The sequence below is a fragment of the Pseudophryne corroboree genome, chromosome 3 (genome assembly GCF_028390025.1).
Source record: "Pseudophryne corroboree isolate aPseCor3 chromosome 3, aPseCor3.hap2, whole genome shotgun sequence".
NCBI lineage: Eukaryota > Metazoa > Chordata > Amphibia > Anura > Myobatrachidae > Pseudophryne > Pseudophryne corroboree.
This window is the reverse complement of record NC_086446.1, coordinates 663512757-663534533: the sequence shown is the minus strand read 5'-3', so window position 1 is coordinate 663534533 and position 21777 is coordinate 663512757. Positions and strand designations below refer to the sequence as shown.

The 21777-nt window shown below is 45.3% G+C and overlaps 1 protein-coding gene across 4 annotated transcripts in view; it reads right to left on the bottom strand.

Moving 5' to 3' along the window:
• Positions 1-21777, bottom strand: part of PLEKHA1 (pleckstrin homology domain containing A1) — a 145764-nt gene that overhangs the window by 28822 nt on the left and 95165 nt on the right. For all 4 annotated transcript variants that reach the window (XM_063961860.1, XM_063961859.1, XM_063961857.1 and 1 more), the window contains 5 exons: positions 9058-9155; positions 4548-4679; positions 3644-3781; positions 2501-2569; positions 2324-2388 (listed from right to left, as the gene is read on the bottom strand). In XM_063961860.1, the coding sequence (XP_063817930.1) occupies positions 2324-2388; positions 2501-2569; positions 3644-3781; positions 4548-4679; positions 9058-9155 (502 nt within the window). The remainder of the gene's footprint in view (positions 1-2323; positions 2389-2500; positions 2570-3643; positions 3782-4547; positions 4680-9057; positions 9156-21777) is intronic.

The following is a 21777-nucleotide window of genomic DNA, read 5'->3' as shown; positions in this document are numbered from 1 at the left end:
ACTCCCTAGAGAGTGACATCACCATTACAGGCAATTTGCTCCGCCTCCTCACCAACATTTTCCTCATACATGTCGACACACACGTACCGACATACAGCACACACATAGGGAATGCTCTGATAGAGGACAGGACCCACTAGCCCTTTGGGGAGACAGAGGGAGAGTTTGCCAGCACACACCAAAACGCTATAATTATACAGGGACAACCTTTATATAAGTGTTCCTCCCTTATAGCATTTAATATATATTCATATCGCCAATTCAGTGCCCCCCCTCTCTGTTTTAACCCTGTTTCTGTAGTGCAGTGCAGGGGAGAGCATGGGAGCCTTCCCACCAGCATTTCTGTGAGGGAAAATGGCGCTGTGTGCTGAGGAGAATAGGCCCCGCCCCCTTTTCGGCGGGCTTCTTCTCCGGAGTTTGTGATATCTGGCAGGGGTTAAATACATCCATATAGCCTCAAGGGCTATATGTGATGTATTTTTCTCCATACAGGTATTATACATTGCTGCCCAGGGCGCCCCCCCCCCCGCGCCCTGCACCCTCCGTGACCGCTGTGTGAAGTGTGCTGACAACAATGGCGCACAGCTGCAGTGCTGTGCGCTACCTGATGAAGACTGAAAGTCTTCTGCCGCCTGGTTCCGGACCTCTTCAATCTTCAGCATCTGCAAGGGGGGTCGGCGGCGCGGCTCCGGGACGAACCCCAGGGCGAGACCTGTGTTCCGACTCCCTCTGGAGCTAATGGTGTCCAGTAGCCTAAGAAGCCAATCCATCCTGCACGCAGGTGAGTTCACTTCTCTCCCCTAAGTCCCTCGTAGCAGTGAGCCTGTTGCCAGCAGGACTCACTGAAAATAAAGAACCTAAAAACTTTTTCTAAGCAACTCTTTAAGAGAGCCACCTAGATTGCACCCTGCTCGGACGGGCACAAAAACCTAACTGAGGCTTGGAGGAGGGTCATGGGGGGAGGAGCCAGTACACACCATGTGATCCTAAAAGCTTACTTTTTGTGCCCTGTCTCCTGCGGAGCCGCTATTCCCCATGGTCCTGACGGAGTCCCCAGCATCCACTGGGACGTTAAATATATATATATCAAATCACCAAATTATAGCGCCCCTCCCGTTTTGCACCTTGTTACTTGTGTATAGCAGGGCAGGGTCCGGTAGCAGTGTCTCTGCAGCAAGCTGTGGAGAAAATGGCGCTGGTTAGAGCTGAGGGAAGAAGCCCCGCCCCCTTGATGGCGGGCTTCGGTCCCGCTATTATTTATACTGGCGGGTGTTTGTATACTCTGCCTATGCAGTGTATATACTATGCCAGTCTAGTATCTGAGGTAAATTTTGCTGCCCAGGGCGCCCCCCCTGCGCCCTTGTAGTGCCTTGTGTGTGTGTGGGAGCAATGGCGTGCTGCGCGGTACCTCACGAAGATCTGACGGCTTCTTCCTATACTCACCCGGCTTCTATCTTCCGGCTCTGTGAGGAGGACAGCGGCGCGGCTCCGGGAACGAACAGCTAGACGACACCAGTGTTCAGACCCTCTGGAGCTAATGGTGTCCAGTAGCCTAAGAAGCAGAGCCCATCAGTCTAGGAAAGTGGGTCTGCTTCTCTCCCCTCAGTCCCACGAAGCAGGGAGCCTATTGCAAGCAGTGCTCCCTGAAAATGAAAAACCTAACAGTCTATTTTCCAGAGAAACTCAGTAGAGCTCCCCTAGTGTGTGACCAGTCTCCTCTGGGCACAGGATCTAACTGGAGTCTAGAGGAGGGGCACAGAGGGAGGAGCCAGTTCACGCCCATTTAAAGTCTTAAAGTGCCCATGTCTCCTGTGGAGCCCGTCTATACCCCCGTGGTCCTTACGGAGTCCCCAGCATCCTCTAGGACGTAAGAGAAAATAGTTTTATACAGAACAGCTATTTGGAAGTAGTATGCTTTAAACTGGAATTTGTATATGTCCATGTGAATGAGATCTTAGTAAATGTGTGCAATAATTCTTGATTTGTATATTAGCGAGAACACACTTTCTGCACAGTATTAGAAAGAATAAAAATACAGAAACATGAACCCAATATGGAGAGAGAGAGAGAGAGAGAGAGAGAGAGAGAGAGAGAGAGAGAGAGAGAGAGAGAGAGAGAGAGAGAGAGAGAGAGAGGGGGAGAGAGAAAAAGAGGGGGTGAGGGAGAGAGGGAGAGAGAGGGGGAGCACTTTGTTACTGTGGTGCTAAAAAGTGTCAGTCTGATTACATTGCTAGGCACCTCATTATTGGGATTGGTTTTAATACTGTATGGGCATTTAGCACAAAAGTAAACAATAATCCACTCATGTGCTCTGTAATCTCACCTCTGTTTGCACTCCTGCACCTTCAGCACCTCTCTCAGCTGGATCACTCGTAGTGGATCCCTGTCCTACGACAAACAGGAAAACGCATAGGACACACGGATTATCACAATACTCAAAACATTTTAAACATACTGCAGTTTGTGTAAATCAAAGGATAAAGTAAAAGACATTGCCTACCAATTCAGACTTGAAGTATCCTATCGTGTTATCATCTAGGAGAAAAAATCTTCTTTTCCAGTTCTTCATCTACATACGAGAAAGGAAAGCAAACAACAGAAAAGGCTGGTTACTTAGTGCAGTTTTGTGATCCTATTCATGTTTGTAATTAGGACATGTGTTTGCTGTCCTGCAATAGACTTAAATCAAGTAATATGTTATTCATTTTAGAACGTTGGGCTGGTAAAGGCGTAGTCACAGAATTCTTCCAAGTGAATGAATGGGCTGTATTCTCAAACACTGTTTCAGGTCACATAATAGCTGTCTCCAAGGCGTGCGGGGGCTAAGCATAAGAAGATCTGTCAAAATCTGGTTAATTTAGCATTTTTCTTTGGAGTAAAAGTTTACAAGATCTCTTTCCTATAACTTGAAGCGTTTTACTCAAGCTGTCCATATTTTCTCTTCTGCTCCGTGTTTGGTCTACTATTCTACTGTGACCTATTCCCGGTTTTCCAAGTATTACATTTTTACACCTCCTGTAAAGGATTTTTAGACTGTGGAGAATATGACGCAGGAGGCCCAGTGGGCCAGCATCAATAATGCTACACTTAGTACCCCTGTCACACAAAAGTGACTGCTCCCTTAGAGCTCCTTCATCCACTGTTACCCAGCAGTCTGATTGTGTGTATCATGCCTCGGACAAGTGGTTTCCTGGTCAGAAGACTGCCGCAGTCCAAAGCTCCCATCTGACATTGCCAGCAGTGAATAATACGGATCATATTTATCACAAAAGTGATTTCCCCGTTTAGTAAAAAATAATTCCTGTCTGTGTTTTAGATTGTGAGTTTCTTAATATTTATTTTTTAATTGCTTTGATATTTAGGAGCAGAGAATAGGTTTTGTCATCTTACATTTATCTGGATATCAGAAGAGCTGTTTTTACTAATAAAAATCCATAATTTGATTACTCTATAAAGCCATGCGTCTGTCCTAGCCAGATTCCATGTCATAAATAAATATATTGTCCTGTTAGCAGCAATATATTTGAAATTACTTTTTCAGGTTACACAGTCCACAGAACTGAAGCGAACTAGTAACATTGTATGCTCAAGGACTTCCAGCCCACTTGTTTTCCTAAAAAACAAGATTGCAAGTGTATCTCACCACAGCCCCTTGCTTGACGCAGTACCCGGCTTTTATCACGCTGCCTTCAGAGATCCGTAAGGGAGGGGATGGGAGTTGGCTTTGGGTGCGTTTTAGATTCCCTCGGTCCCCAGTGGTGGCACACTCGCTGAGTTCTTGCTGCATAGTGCAAAATAATGGTTTATGAAGTAGGGTTAGACAAAAACAATCACATTACTACAATATGTACAACAGTAAGAGCACAACCATGCCACTGAACTAACTTCATATATTGTGAGGTTGGATGGCGCTTCTAGGTCAAGAAAGAGGGCAATTGTATAACAATTGAAAAAAGAAAAAAAGATACTAACGCTTAGGCTGGGTACACAATTATCTGACAGATTGGCCTTGCTGACTGATCGATTGGTAAAGCAATCAATTGCTTGTTAAATGATCTTGTGCATAAACACTTACCAATCCATACCCGATAGGTCAGCCATCAGATCCATTTGAATATGCCCACCTTCTTGTGACATCATATTTAATGGCTGCTGTGGCTGACCTATTGCGCAGTTAGCCATACACACATCCAGATGCAATGACGATATATTATCATTGGCTGTGCTGCAAGGCCTGAAGCGCTAAGCAATAATCAATGCCATGGGAAAACGTGCCAGCCAACTGAGACTTTATGGCGATACCTTCTAAGCATAATACATCACACAGAAAACTGCATGCCTGTTGACAGACCTTGTATAGCTATACTGAAGGCTCAAACAATATTTAGCCTATAAGATCACAGAGGCCTCCATGGGCCACTTCTTCATAACAAAGTAACAGCGTGAACATTGGATGGCTGCCACCACCACTATGAGACAGATGAACCAACATCATACAGGAGTCCCCTGCAGCAACCGCCACTGCTGAACAGTAAATAGGTTCTCACCTGTGTTGGCGTAATAATTGGAACACCCCCAACTATTTCAGTCCTATAAGATATCTGCTTTTTGCTGCCTGCATTTTCAAAGTGGTGCTGTGCATTGTCAGCAGGACACGGCTGGTCACAATTTTTTGGTACCTACAATGAAAACACCAGGTAGACTTAGTTACATGCCTGATCAACTACACAGAAATGCTAATATATTAGTAAAAAGGAAAAGAAAGAACATAGTACACAGTGATGCCCTACATGTGCCTTAATAACTTGCACACAATGGAGACCTACGTAAGTCGAACCAATGAGTTTTCATAACAATTCAGCCTAACCGCTAGTAACTAGTATCCACCCAAATTGCAGCGGATTCATACATTAGAATCTGTTGTCATTGGTCCCTAGTGAATGGATAGGCTACAGTTCCCATGAACATTGAGTTTGCCACAAAGTATCTTTCTCCGCTGTTCGCATGCAATATGGCCGCAACAGGTTCTCCCTCTGTCCATGCCAGTAGAGTCATTAAACTGTTCCCAAAGAAAAAGAACTTAAGCCTGTCTAGCAAAAATGACTGTAGCTACAGTAATAATGTTCAAATTCACTTTATAGTATGTATGCAGAAAGGATTATGTTTGTGCTTGTATTAGGTTTACAAGATGAAAGCATTTCATGATGTGTATTAAGTACATTTAGACAATGGAAGTCTGTTTCCAAACAAAAATTTAGGACATTTAGGGGGTATTCAATTGTTTGAAAAGTCAGTTGAGTGCCTGTTTTTTCCTATCTAATAGACAGGAAAAAACAGAGACCCAACCGACTTTTCAAATAATTGAATTCGCCCCTTAAAGTCAGTGGAGTTAGTGCTACAGAACTTGTATATCTACTGATCTGTATGTAGGAAGTGTTATGGTTTGTGCCAACAAATTCTCCATGACATAAACCACACAGGAGTTGAGCCAAAGTGCGGCAGAGGAGAGGAGTAATTCTGGCCGCGGCTACACACAGCGTCATTGAACTTGCTAGGTGTGCTCTTAGATAAAATAAACGCAAGCAGCTAAGAGCACGGAGCGGTCATAAAAGCCACATCCAATGTTCCATTCACATCACTCTGCAGTCAGTATGAGACTCTGCAACTCAACCAAGGGCTCATAAGAAAGTGATTATTCTGCAGCCAATGACGTGTGTGGGAGGGCAGATAGTTTCTGGCAGGAAGCCGAGCCTCCCACAGCTCTGTGCTTTTAATAGGCATCATTTCATGTCTCGAGATGGGTAATACAAAGACCGTCCTCTGCATTATGAGCGTACTGTAGAAACTGTTCCATGGGCCACTTCCTGTGCAAGATGATCAGACGAACATTTTTCTTTTTTGAATTATAAAAAGGAAAAGGTGGTTTTAACATTCAATTTTCACCAGTTATAAAAATGGCCCAAATAATAATGCTAACGGATATGATCTGAACGTATAGTACTACACTACAGTGATGACCTGGGGGAGATGTATCAAGCTATTTAAAGATTATAGAAGTAGAAAAGTTGCCCATAGCAACCAATGAAGTTCTTCATACGATTACGGAATGTACTTTTTAAATGCTACCTCAAAGCACATAGGTTGTTATTGGCTGCTGCTTGATACATCTTCCCCATGGTATCATCATAAAACTATAATCAACTTAAGCCAGACAAAAAAAGTGTATTAGGAAATGTCAGCCAAGTTCTCTCCCCATCACGTCTAATATTTTATGTGAGCTGGGCTCACTAGTCACACACTACAGATGCTGTGGCCAGGACAATGCCAGGATGCGGGGATCTCTCAGAACAAAAAGGACTACTTTGCATTACTTAAATGTATTATCTGAAAACAGATTATTATTTAAATAAGTCCAGGTAAAGCTGACCCACAGAGTATTACCCTCTCCTTTCTACAGTTTATTCTAATTGCTTTCTTTAAATCTGAATTAATGGGGACACTTATGCCGGATGACAAGGAACGCTCTCCTGAGACAGTAACTGTCAGTTTAGAAAGACATATCAGGAATTTATCTGGTTTTAAAGGATCACTGGTAGCATGTGTATAGTGAAAGTATTAGACCTGGGCAGCAGTGTTTGCCCCATTCATCTGTTTTGCCACAAGCCATTAGGACAGATATGCAGCAACTACTCAGATCATGCACTAGAACAGTGGTTCTCAAACTCTGTCCTCGGGACCCCACACGGTTCACCCATGTCACCCAGCAGGTGCTCTGTGTATCACCAACTGTCACATTTTAAAAATATACAGGTGTCCTGCAAAACATGGACTGTATGGGGTCCTGAGGACCGAGTTTGAGAACCTGTGCACTAGAACAACCGATGAAGGCTCTATGAGAAACGCACTGAAGAGGACCTCATACACAGCTGGTGCAACACATGGATTATAGACACAATGTAAACTAAAACTCCAGGATACTGTGCACAGCAAAAACAATGCAACTTAAACAGGTTTCAGTTTAAGTGGGATGCAAAATTATAGCAGAAAAGAAATCCAAATGTATTGTAATAGCTTGTAGCTGAATGTTACGAACAAGAATATAAAAATGTAAGGAGTGCCAGATAATACAGCTGAAGTTTCACCTGTGACTGGTGGAGCAGACTTTAATGCACTGCTCAGCAAGATCTACCACACTAAGGGGTCTACTTACTAAGCCTTGGATGGAGATAAAGTTGCTGGAAATAAAGTACCAGCCAATCGGCTCCTAACTGTCATGCCACAGGCTGTGTTTGAAAAATGACTGGAGCCGATTGGCTGGTACTTTATTTCCAGCACCTTTATCTCCATCCAAGGCTTAGTAAATAGACCCCCAAGCATGAAGCAGCATCACTGCATTGCTCTAGCTCAGGGGTGGGGAACGTCCAACCCGTGGGCCATATAAGGCCCACACAGCCTCTTCATCCAGTCCGGCGGCCAGTGCTGCAGCCGCTGCTATGTGAGGGGAGGAGAGCGCAGCGCAGAGCCTCTCCTGCCCCTCAATGTGCTCAGTGATCTCCGGCGGCAGCGGTGCAGTGAATCTCATTGGTTTGTTAGCCAATCAGAGCTCGTGGACAGGCAACCCCGGCTCCTGATTGGCTAACGAACTGGCGCCTCATTTAAGTTACCTGCCGCCGGAGACCGGACTTCAGGGAGCATTAAGGGGCAGAAGAGGCGTTGTGCTCTCCTCCCCTCACATAGCAGAGGTAGCGGTGAGCGCAGGGGGGGGGGGGGGGATTCGGGGGGTGTCATTGTGGGGCACTGTGGCGGCATGTGTGTGTGTGTGTGTGTGTGTGTGCGCCACTGTGGCGGCGTGTGTGTGTGTGTGTGTATCTGCCACTGTGGCGGCATGTGTGTGTGTGTGTGTGTGTATATCTGCCACTGTGGCGGCATGTGTGTGTGTGTGTGTGTGTGTCTGCCACTGTGGCGGCATGTGTGTGTATCTGCCACTGTGGCGGCATGTGTTTGTGTATCTGCCACTGTGGCGGCATGTGTGTGTGTATCTGCCACTGTGGCGGCATGTGTGTGAGTATCTGCCACTGTGGCGGCATGTGTGTGAGTATCTGCCACTGTGACGGCATGTGTGTGTGTGTGTGTGTGTGTGTGTGTGTGTGTGTGTGTGTGTGTGTATCTGCCACTGTGGCGGCATGTGTGTGTGTATCTGCCACTGTGACGGCATGTGTGTGTGTGTGTGTGTGTGTGTGTGTGTGTGTATCTGCCACTGTGGCGGCATGTGTGTGAGTATCTGCCACTGTGGCGGTGTGTGTGTGTGTGTGTGTGTGTATCTGCCACTGTGGCGGCATGTGTGTGTGTGTGTATCTGCCACTGTGGCGGCATGTGTGTGTGTGTGTGTGTGTGTGTGTGTATCTGCCACTGTGGCAGCATGTGTGTGTGTGTATCTGCCACTGTGGCAGCATGTGTGTGTGTGTATCTGCCACTGTGGCAGCGCGTGTGTGTGTGTGTGTGTGTGTGTGTGTGTGTGTGTGTGTGTGTATCTGCCACTGTGGCGGCATGTGTGTGTGTGTGTATCTGCCACTGTGGCGGCATGTGTGTATCTGGCAATACTGGGGGCATATGTGTATCTGGCACTGCACTACTGGGGGCATATGTGCATCACGCCCCATTTTAATTGGCCACGTCCCATGTGGCCACACCCATTTATTGGCAGGCGCACACAGTACCACTAAGGGGCATAACTACTGGGGGCAGGCTAATTTTTAAGTTGATCATTTTTGTATTGCCCCCAAAAGGATTTTGTAAATATCCAAATTGCCCTTGGTCGAAAAAAGGTTCCCCACCCCTGGTCTAGCTTAACATTGTGCTCCTGTGACCAATCAGAAACCGTTAACACTGGCAACACAAATCTCTGGCCTGGCTAACAGGGCCTGCGATTTCATAACTAAAATACAGTACTCTGTGAGAAAAAGTTTTTAAAACATTTGAGACTATTTAACAGAGCGTAAAGACATTTGAGCTACAGTTAATAAACCAAATGAGGGAGTGAGTGAATGGGAAACTCACTGTAATTTTGGTAGCTTTGTTGAGGACATTCACCCACTCTACTAGGTCTTGCTGATCATTGGCTTGCAGAAAGTATTTTCTCATGCCGGCATTCATTACTGGAAGAGAACAGATACAGTGTTTGAGTGCCATGGTCCAGCATTACTATTATATTTCATTTTCGTACAATAAACAAAAAAAACATTAATGTTTATAGTTGTAGTACGAGATCACAGAAAACTTTAAATATAGACACTTACTACTCTTTGGGCCTAATTCAGACCTGATCGTAACAGCAAATTTGTTAGCAGTTGGGCAAAACCATGTGCACTGCAGGGGGGGCAGATATAACATGTGCAGAGAGAGTTAGATTTGAGTGGGATGTGTGACAACAAATCTAAATTGCAGTGTAAAAATAAAGCAGCCAGTATTTACCCTGCACGGAAACAATATAACCCACCTAAATCTAACTCTCTCTGCACGTTTTATTTGCAGTGCACATGGTTTTGCCCATCTGCTAACGAATTTGCTGCTACGATCAGGTCTGAATTAGGCCCTTTGTCCAGGAGAAGCAGCTAGCAAATGTATCACTATTTCAGTTACACCTCAGTGGAGACAAAAATTATTTCCTGTAGGTAATGGGTGAAAACCACTTCAAGAGGGTGATTTAATATATGAAAAGGGCATTTCAAACATTCCCCTGAACTTGGCAGCTAGACTGTACAACATCTGCAGCCAGGTGCATTCTTACAGAACATCTCTTAGAATGGGAAAGTGATGCCTGCCAATTAGTCAGTGGACTGCAGTACCCATGGATACTTGGTAGGAATTCATTTCATGACGATGTGCTGCTTTTTAATTCAAATAGCATTGTATCTAATTCAAATCGCACCGTGTGTATTTGCCCTTGCGATGCGCGCTCCCGTCTAGTCCATACCTCTAGGCAAAATAGTATGTGCAGGCAGGTATTTTTGTACTACATTGCATATAGTACATTGTAGTGTATTCAGAATTGGATGTAGTTCAAATAGCATGTAGTTCAAATAGTATACCTCACTTAGTCCAAATCGGGTATGGGACTCAGGGTCAACAGTGGCTAGGTCGACACAAGAAATAGGTTGACACGGCAATTAGGTCAACATGAACAAAGTCGATATGAAAAAAAGGTCGACATGTTTTTTGGTGTAGTTTTCTTTGTAAAGTGACCGGGAACCCCAATTAGTGCACGTGTCCCCTTGCATGGCTCGCTTCGCTTGCAATGCTTCGGGCAAGGTGCTCCGCTACTACCGCTGCGTCGACACAGGTTACCGTTCCCAACTGTAGTCCACTTGGCTCGTAAAGTATGAAAAAGCTCCAAAAAAAAAAATATATTTTTTAAAACTCATGTCGACCATTTTGCATGTTGACCTTGTTCATGTCAACCTAATGGTCGCGTTGACCTATTTCTAGTGTCGACGTAAGTGGTGTCGACCCAGATTCCGGATACCGTCCAAATCGCATAGCACAGATTGTATAAGCTCAAATTGCACCTAGCACAAAATGTGGACGCACCATTAGACCAAATCGCACAGCACACAATGTGGGAATTCAATTGTTTGAAAAGTCGGTTGGGAGTCTGTTTTTTCCTGTCTATTAGCCTATGTATAGGCTCAAATCACACCTAGCACAAATAACACCGTGTGTGGGCACCATTACTGTTCTGCCATAAACTATATTTACAAAAAAAAACTATAGCAAAACATTAAAAATCAATACTGTATAAGATTTATGGTAGACTTACCATTGGTAAATCTCTTTCTGCAAGGTACATTGGTTCCACAGGGAAACATCGGGTGTAGAGACGGATCTTGATCCAGGCTAAAGCTTTAGACCAGTGGTTCCCAAACTGTGTGCCGTGGCACCCTGGGGTGCCTCGGTACAATTGCAGGGGTGCCTTGGATTTGTGGTTCAGAACCAATTCTGATTATTTATGGTCAATGTAACAGGCTAAACCAGTACTGGTGGCTGCCAATCATAATATATTTGGACAAACAGCTGCAAATATTGTCCCTCACCACATAACTGAACCTAAGGATAACATATAAACACAATTTACTTAATTTCATATTTTATTTCTGAATTTCTCGATAAGAAATTTTTGGCCTAGGGGTGCCGTGAAATTTTTTTGGATACTCTAGGTCGCCGTAACTCAAAAAAGTTTGGGAACCACTGCTTTAGACTGTCAGAGGATGCATTGAGGCCTCCTCTATAACCCCGCCTTCAGGCACTGTGAGCTCTGTTTCGATAACCAGTCCAATGCAGGAGCAGGTAAAAGAGAAGGTTAGTCACATAGAAACACGTACACAGAACAGGAGAAAGGACTAGCGGCTTATGTCATACAAACCCATAAAAGCTAGGTGCGTCAGGGTGGGCGCCCTGTGGAAACAATGTACCTCGCAGAAAGAGATTTAACAATGGTAAGTCTACCATAAATCTCCTTTTCTGCAGCGGGGTACATTGGTTTCCACAGGGAAACATCGGGGATGTCCTAAAGCAGTTCCTGATGGGAGGGGACGCGCCGTAGTGGGTATGAGTACCCAGGGTCCAATGGAAGCATCCTGGGAAGCGGAAGTATCGAAGGCATAAAACCTAATGAACGTGTTCAATGAGGACCACGTATCCGCCTTGCACAATTGTTCAGCGGACGTGCCACGGAGGGCCGCCCAAGAAGGGCCAACAGATAAAGTAGAATGGGCTTTAATAGCAGCAGGAGCTGGGAGTCCAGGCTAGTGCAATCACCATTCTAATCCATCTGGCCAAGGTTTGCTTATTTGCAGGCCAGCCACGTTTGTGAAAACCACGTATATACGGAGAGCCCGTACCGCATCCAAAAACCGCTCTTTGGAGGACAAACCAGAAGAGATGAAGGCCGGAACCACAATCTCTTATTTAAGGTGAAAAGATGACACCACCTTAGGTAAATAACCCGGGGCAAGTTCTTAGAAATGCCCGGTCACAGTGAAATATCAGGAAGGGTGGACGACATGACAAAGAGCCTAGGTCTGACACACGCCTAGCAGGGGCGATAGCCAGTAGGAACAGGACCTTGACCATAAGCCATTTAAGATTCACTGACTCAAGAAGTTCAAATGGAGACTCTTGCAGGGCATTCAGGACAACAGACAGATCCCATGGAGCCACAGGAGGGACACAGGGAGGCAGAATCCGTAACACACCCTGAGTGAAAGTATGAATGTCAGGAATAGACGCAATTATTCTCTGAAACCACACCGAAAAGGCAGAGATATGAACCTTGAGGGAGGCCAGACGAAGGCCTAAATCCAGGCCTTGTTGTAGAAAAGCAAGAAGTCTGGAAGTACTGAATTTGTATGCATCGTAATTCTTAGCAGCACACCAGGTGAAGTAAGAATTCCAGACCCTGTAATAAATCCGCGCAGATGCCGGTTTGCGGGCCTTCAGCATAGTTTTTATAACAACCTCAGAGACTCCTTTGGCCCTCAGGAGTGAAGCTTCAAGAGCAACACCATCAAAGCCAGCCTGGCCAGGTACGGGTAGACACAAGGGCCCTGAACGAGGAGGTCTGGGCATTGAGGAAGTAGAAGAGGACGCTCTATCAACAGACCCTGTAGGTTTGAGAACCAATGCCGTTTTGGTCTCGCTGGAGCGACTAGAAATAGTATTCCTCCATCTTGCTTGAACTTCCGCAGTACCAGGTCAGTGACAGATGAACCTCCGGAGTCAAGGAGATCATGGGAGACCTGATCTGATGAGGTAGGCCGTCTCACTTGGAAAGGATTAATCTCTGCAGAGGGCGGGAATGAAATTGAGCATATTCTACCATGTCGAAGGCAGACGCCATGTGGCCTAGTATTTGCATCGCCGAGTGTATTTACAGTCTTGGGCGAGAGAGGGAGTATCTGATCCTGTCCTGAAGTTTCAGAACCTTCTCTGGAGATAGAAACAGCCGTTGACTGTGCGTGTCCAGCAGTGCCCCCAGGTGCTCCATGCTCCGAGCAGGGACCAGTGAGGACTTCCAGTTGATGAGCCACCCGTGGGCTTGTAGGAAGTTTACCGTCCGTTGTAGATGACTGAGGATGACATCGTGGGAGTTCGCCAGAATCAGCAAGTCTTCCAGATACGGTAGGATCTCGACTCCCTGGCGACTGAGATGAGCAGTCATCACGGCCATAATCTTGGTGAAGAGCGGAGAGGCCGTGGCCAGCACAAACGGCAGAGCCTGGAATGGATAGTGAAGGCTGCCAATAGCAAACCGCAGATATTGCTGATGCGATATGGCAATAGGTATATGCAGGCAAGTATCTTGTATATCCAGGGATACCATATAGTCTCCGGGTTCCATGGCCAGAACAACTGAGCGCAGTGTTTCATACGGAACTTGGATACTCTCACAAACTTGTTCAGTGACTTGAGGTTGAGTATAGGCCGGAAAGACCCATTGGGATTCGGGACTAGAAACAGGGTCGAATAGTATCCTCTGCCCCTCTGGGACAGAGGTACCAACACTACCACTCCTGTATCCAGGAGGGAACGCACAACCAGTCGTAGAGCTTGCGCCTTCAACGGATCCGAAGGGATATCCGGCGAGGGGGACGTCTCTTGAAAGAGACTGCGTACCAGTGAGACAACTTCTCGCACCTATGCTTCGGAAGTGGTCTTTAACCAGACCTGGGTGTCCACTAGGGGGAGGCCCACCCAGTCATGCAGCAGGCTTGTCGTGTTTAGAAGCAGGCTGATGGGCGGCCCAGGATTGCCTTGCCTTGGGCTTGGTGGTTTTGGGAGCACAAGATTGTCTCAGGAATGCCTGACCTTTTGCTTTCCCTTGAGGCCGAAAGAAGTGAAAAGTGGTACCTTTTGCCTTCTATGCAGAAGGATTAGTATTTGGGAGAAATGCAGTCTTAGCAGCCGCTAAGTCAGTCACAATCTTATTGAGATCTTCCCCAAATAGGATGTCTCCCTTAAAAGGGAGTACCTCCAAGGTATTTTTGGAGTCCAGGTCCACCTTCCATGACCTCAACGACAGAATACGGCGAGCCAGGATGGACGTAGTCGATGCCTTGGCCGCTAACACCCCTGCCTCAGAGGACGCCTAATGAATGTAATATGCGGCGGTGGTAATGGAAACAGGTACTGTCTGGCAATGTCAGATATATCCTGAGGCAGCTCTACATCTAACGCTTGAACCCATGCTTCAATTCCTTTTGCAGCCCAAGAGGCTGCTATAGTGGGTCTATGTACAGCACCTGTAAGGAAGTAAATAGACTTCAGGCATCCCTCCACACGCTTATCTGTCGGTTCCTTCAATGAGGTGACAGTGGTGACAGGCAGAGTAGATGACACCACTAGATGGGTGACATGGGAATCCACCGGCGGTGAATTTTCCCACTTGTCACACAACTCAGAAGGGAGGGGATAACGAGCTACCATCTTTGTAGATACAGAGAATTTCTAGATAGGGAGAATTTCTTTCCTGGCGAAGACCAGGGTTCTTGACATAGGGCTACTAAAATGGTCAGAATGCGGTAATAATGTTTTAGTTACCTTCTGACGTTTAAACCTATCACGTTTCTTAGAAACTGTAGTGGAATCCTCATCATCATCAGTGATCTGTAGGATCTGCTTAATAGCAACAACTAAATCAGGGACATCAACCTGAATAATAGATTCCTCGTCAGAAGCAGCTGTATCAGTGACTGACGGGTCAGTATACTCCCCATCCTCATCAGTAGAATCTTCCGAGAGATTAGTGGATTGTGAGGAGTAGGTAGCCCGCTTAGATGACCCCTTGACACGAGAGTGGGTTGGGGTAGGTTTATGTCTAACCAAAGATTGATTCAATTGCTGCAACTGGCTAGACAAATTATCCGCCCAAGGCGGATTTACCATAGGGATAATATGTGGCTGCAATGGCACAGGGGGTCCCACAGGGGGCGAGAGGCATATCACAAGCGTATTGAGCATAGTTGAGAACGCCGCCCAAGGTGGCTCCTGATTTGTTACAGGAGCTGCGGACTGACTGGGAGATGTATGGCCCACAGTGCACAATATATATATATATATATATATTTATATTAATTATATCCTTGCTGATCCTTGTAGTGCCATGTAGGGTGCTCCCAGCATCTCGAGATCATCCTTCTACTGCTGCATCTACCACAGTCTTTCAATCACAGAGCAACTGGACCCAGGGTACTACTTTTTATTGAGGATCATAACACAAGAGCAGTGTCCTCAAGAGAGTGAGTTACCATTTCTCTCAAACAATCTGTATCACAAGGGTGATCTTTGTTTGACCGTTTAAATTTTAAAGTCACAGGTTTTTTATAGTGGCTTTTACCAAAACTGCACAAAGCACTTTTTTCTGCAAATTTGCACAAATATCACTGGTCACTTTATGATAAGCAGAGCACTTTATTGATATAAACCTTTTTTCTGCCCATGTGATCACACCATTTTGATGAGGGCATCCACACAAGAAGTGACAGAAAAAAAGAGCCCGTATAAAAGATATCGTTACAGACACTCTCATATCCTATTTGTGGTACGCATATCATTTGTAAAGATTCACACTGAAAGATCAACAATTGTTACAGCACTATAATTATATATATATATATATATATATATATATATATATATATATATATATATATAACAATGCGCAGTCCAAGAGAATACTTGTACAAGATATTCTGGTACAGGTACACTTGTTCTTAACCAACGCTGTCTTAATAACGACATGTAGAATACTTAAGTGTCTGTAAAATAACGGCGCTGATGTACAGGTGGATTTACAGAGGAGACCTTGCCCTGCAGTCCCGGAGACCAGTCGCAGCTAATCATAGAAGATGGCTCCCAGCGTCTCAGTCAGGGAGAGTGTGAGGCAGCCCCAGGGCGGGAACACCAGCAGTAGATGGCGCCCGGAGCTGGGGCTATAGGTCAAGCGCCTTCTCCCCTATACTGGTCCTCACCACCTGGTACTACAGAGTCTTAATAAAGTGGGCATTAGTACACTCTACCTGCTCTTCTATGCCCTGGTGGATATAGTGGGGTCTCTACTCTGTTACAGTGTCCACGACAGCGTTGCAGTCCGTCTCCTTAGACTGCAACCGGAACGCGATTTAATGGCGGATCCCGCCTGGGGGACCCTGTTACCTCCTCCCTTCAGTAGCAGCCACGCGAACCAGGAGAGCGTCTGCGACCGTGTGCCTAGAGCCGGAGCGTCTCCACCGCAAGTACCCGAGAAAAGAGCCAGCGGGAGTACGAGACGCCACTGGGGAGGTGACAGAGCCGCAGCACAGAACGTCACCCTGACTTGTAAGTGCTGCAGCCCTTGAAGTCTTCGAAAAGCTTTTTCAGGGCTGCCCAGTGCAGCCCCCGTTAAGTGACCTGCTTCTACAGGCACCAACACGAAACTGAGCTCACAGTGCCTGGAGGCAGGGTTATAGAGGAGGTCCCAATGCATCCTGGGACAGTCTAAAGCTTTAGCCTGTTGGTGCCTGGATCAAGATCCATATCTACACCCCGATGTTTACCTGTGGAAACCAGTGTACCCTACTGCAGAAAAATGATATATTCTAAATGAAAAAGCAAACCAACTTTCAGTTCAAGGCACTGAATTACTCAGCACAAACTAAGGGTAAAAGATGTTACACAGAATGGAATGTCTGAGAAGTACAAGTTGTCTTCGGACATCAGGAATTCAGGGGACAAGTTGAGATTTGCCCTTGAGGAAAGCATCCCGGTTGTTTGTATAGGCAGGACAGATAAATAGCAAGGAAGGCATGTGATCTGGTGGATCACTGTAATAACAGGAGAGATACACTGCTAAAGACCAATAATACCTATCTTAACTTAATATTTCTTATTCCTAAAGTAAGTGACTAAAGCTGTATTACTACCTAAAAATACAGTTACCATATACTGCCAGGACATGTATAATGATATAAAAAGGAGACAGTAGAAGAAATTAACATGAACTGCACTCCATGGGACGGTGTTTCACTAGGAGACAGTAGCGTTTCAGCTGTGAGGAAAAGAAGCTAGATAGCAAGGAAGCCAGCCAGGAAGAGAGGAAAATAAAGCACATCTATACAGGAAGTATGACCTCAAAACAGCTGATCTCAGGAGAGTCTGCTGCCTCAAGTCTGTATTCAGACAAACTACTGGAAATAGCAGTAAGGATAGATAGATAGATAGATAGATAGATAGATAGATAGATAGATAGATAGATAGATAGATAGATAGATAGATAGATAGATATCTCCAATAATCATCTATAATAAATAGCCTTATGCCAGGATTTCAGTATGCAACATGTCAACTGTACACTGATTTAGAGCTTTAGGGGGGAAAAAAAATGTAAACAATGGGTGTTTTCTTTACATTTGCGAGTTCCAGTCTGAAAAGGGTTTCATTTTTCAGTTAACTACATTCCTAATATTGCCATGGGTGGTATTCAGTATGCCGGGTATTGGGATCCCGGCGCCGGAATCCCAGCACCCGGCATATTGACAACTATTCTCCCTCTTGGGGGTCCACGACCCCCCTGGAGGGAGAATAAATAGCGTGGCGCGCCACCGTGCCCGCAGCGAGCTTACAAGGGGCTCATTTGCGCTCGCCCAGCTGTCGGTATGCCGGCGGTCGGGATCCCGGCGCCAGTATGCTGGCCGCCAAGATCCCGGCTGCTGGCATACCATACTACACCCATTGCCACAATACACTAAAAGGTGATGTGAATAAAACATAACCCGTAACCAGGGTACAACACACTAACACTAAACGCATCTCACACAGGAGCAGATGTAGTAAACCTGGAAAAGTGATAAATGGAAGGTGATAATTCCCCAGCCAATCATTACAAGATTGAAAAATGACAGTTCGGAGCGGATTGGCTGGTGCGTTATCACCTTCCACTTATCACGTCTACAGGCTTAATACATCTGCCCCACAGCTTGCACAGAGAAAACTTAATTTCCTCCAGAGGAGAGTGTTTTCCAAATATCACATATAAAGAATTACTCTGCATTCCCACTATTTTCTCGCCTTAAAATACTGGTCCCTCCTTTGTCAATATTACTCTAAGCAGGGAAAACCAAAGCAAAATCCAAAACACAAGTGACATGGCCACTAGAAAAATGGTGATATACCAAAGTGTGTGTTATTACACAAGAGTCAAAAAGCATGAAGAGATAGCTCCTTTACCTGGAATGAAAATAAGTCAGGCATTCATGTAAAGGGTGGCACTGTACAATGAAAAGGTCCTGTAAGCGCTAAATGTGCACTAGTAGGTAAGGATATGGCTGTTGAGCTCCAGCAGCTGGAACATGGTTGCAATTTGCAGTGTAATCATTTGAGTGGCTGAACTCTCTAGATCACAGGTGCATTTTTATTTGCAGTAAATTCACCTATTAGAACACCTGTTTCACTGTGAAGCGGTAAAACAGATATTCATGCAAATGATCGATATTTTTAAGTTGCAGTAGCAATTATGATGTACTGAAAATCTAATGGGTGTTCTTAGGTAGTGGCTATTCAGACACGAAAGATCCACTGTCTTATGGGAGGGTCACATAACAGGTTGTGAACTCAAAAGCTTAAACTACTTACAGTGGAGGTTATACTCTGGCGGAGAAACTGCACATGGAATGGGACTGGGGCAAGTTCCAATGGTGCGACCAATGGCTGCATCTAAAGACGCACCACGCGGGATGGTTATGTCTAAAGACATGCAAAATGTCTAACTGTACACCAGGTAAAGGTGCTTTTACTAGCAGACGTCACTATGGTCTGGCTAAGAGATGCTAGAGTGGTTACAGCAGCATGTGACTCAGAATCAGCCCCTATGTTGCAATTTCCTTTCCCTTTCTGGTACTACACTTTGGGGGAGATGTATGAAACCTTCGAGACAGATAAAATGGAGATGTTGCCCATAGCAACCATTTTGTAGCTGTCATTTTATAGACTGTGCTAGATAAAGGATCGATAGAAGCTGCTTGGAGAAGTTGTCATTAGAAAACAATTTTCCTCTCTCTTGAAGGTTTGATACATCGCCCCTTTCATGAGAGCTCTAAATTTACATATTACTTTTCATTGAACCACTCTCCGATCAAATGTTCATAACCTGTATTTTACCAAGCATGAAAAAGAAATGTATGCGCACCCCTTGCATTGCAACATGATTGGCCAGGGGTTTAGGTTGTTGCTTTTTTCTTCACTATGAATCGGCGTTATGTCAAACAACCAAATGTACATTTCAGCAAAATAAGCTACACCAATAGAAACACATTATCCCCATTTGATGAAATGATAGTGTGTTCAATGATCTCTCCTGAAATCGGGCATAGTGGTCTGACACAAGATATACCTACAGTATAATCTAAAAAGCCATCGGAGTTGTCTATATTGCAAATTACACATGCACAGAATGTTCCAGACTGTATTTTATTGGAAACAGTAACACATTTGTATGCTGACTTAGGGGTATATTCAATTGAAGAAGTCGGATCCATTCCGACATTCATTTGACCTGGGCTATTCAATGACGTCTCAATTCGACTTTTAAAAAAGTCGAATTGAGATGCGGGAGGGGAGACGGGGGGAGAGCCGCGGACAGACGGGGGAAAGCAGCACTACAGCAGCGGCTATATAGCCGCTGCTGTAGTGCTGCTCTCCCCAGTCTGCTTGCGGCTCTCCCCCCCAGTCTCTCCGCCTCTCCCCGTCCCTCCTCTCTCAGTCCCCGCATCACTGCCGCCACTCACGGCAGCGTCCACCCGGGTGTACGCTGCTGTGAGCGGCGGCTGTGACATCCTCCAGCGCAGCTCTCCCTGTCCCCGCCTCGGCTCTCCCCAACTCACTTCGACTTTTTTTAAAGTCGAATTGAGATGGTCGAAAAGGGGGCCAATTTTTCAACACAAACACGTTGATAGGCAGCTATTCTGCCGATCCACGAGCTTTTCGACAAGTCGAATTCCTCGGTTTGTCGAAAAATTTGGGGTTATATTGAATAGGTCGGAACCCCTTCTGACCTAAAAAAGTCAAAAACTGCCATCTTTTCAACAGACGGCAGCTTTCGACTTCAATTAAATATACCCCTAAGAAAGAAAAAAACACCCTGTAAAATGCTGTGTGTGTAATTATTTACCCACTGAGCTGTGGAAGCTCCAAACTTATGCATTTTATACATTGTCCTAACAATTGGATATCAATTAATCTCTACATTTGAAACAATAAAAATAGACATTATGGTAAGAACTTACCGTTGATAACGTAATTTATCCTATGTCCACAGGTATCCACAGGATAACATAGGGATATGCCGGAGCGACAGCAGAAATGGCACCAAATGGTCACGAGCTTTCTGGCCTCCCAGGATGCATCGGGGCTTCACCATATAATCCCACCCACTGACTCAGTCAAATCAGTTCTTTCCACAGCGATTAGGCAGGAGCATCAGGTAGAAACCTATTTAGGCAATAAGAAAACACATGCACACCCTTCCATACAAGAGGGAAGAGGTTTAGTGATTGTCAAGATCCTCAAATCAGGTGCGTCAGGGTGGGACCCCTGTGGATATAAGAGAAATTACGTTATCAACGGTAAGTTCTTACCATAACGTCTATTTCTCTGGCTGGGTCCACAGGTTATCTATAGGATAACACAGGGATTTCCCAAAGCCATTTTTAGTGGTGGGGAAGCTCCTGATTAGACAGGAGGACCTTTCGCCCGAAGTCTGCGTCATGAGAGGCAAAAGTATCCAAGGCATAATGTCTAATGAATGTGTTTATGGAAGACCATGTGGCTGCCCATGAAGGACCTACCATACGTGTAGAGTGAGCAGAAACATTAGCCGGAGTAGGGAGATCTGCATGAGAATAAGCTTCTGATATTACCATTCGGAGCCATCTTGCCAGCGTCTGTTTACTAGCAGGCCATCCTCTTCAATGAAATCCGTAGAGGATGAAGAGAGAATTTGTTTTCCTGATGGCACTAGTACGATCTATGTAGATTCTTAAAGCTCGGACTACGTCCAGCGACGCTTCTCCCGCAGAAAGTCCCGTTACCTGAAAATCTGGGACTACAATCTCTTCATTAAGGTGAAACTTTGAAACCACCTTTGGAAGATAATCAGATCTAGTTCTGAGAACTGCACTGTCTGGAAAAAAACTTAGGAGAGAAGACTTACACGACAGCGCTCCTAAATCTGACACTCTTCTGGCTGACGCCATTGCCAGTAGAAAAAGTACTTTAGCCGTTAACCATTTAAGATCTGCTCTCTTAAGCGCTTCGAACGGAGGTCCCTGGAGGAATTTAAGAACTAAATTCAAATCCCAGGGAGCTGCAGGAGGAACAAATGGATGTTGAATATGTACAACTCCCTGAAAAAAAGTACGAACATCCTGTAAATCAGCAATCTTTCGCTGAAACCATACAGTTAACGCTGATACTTGAACTCTCAAGGAAGCGACTTTAAATCCTTTATCCAATCCTGCTTGAAGGAAATCCAAAATCCTGGATACTTTAAAAGATCTTGGATTCAAACTTTTTTCAGTACACCAATGAATATAGGCTTGCCATATTCTATGATACACACGAGCTGAAGAAGGCTTTCTTGCTCTAAGCACAGTTTGGATTACTTGTTTCGAAAATCCTCTAGCTTCTAAGATAGAGGTTTCAACAGCCACGCCGTCAAAGACAGGCGATCCAGATGGCTGTGACAACAAG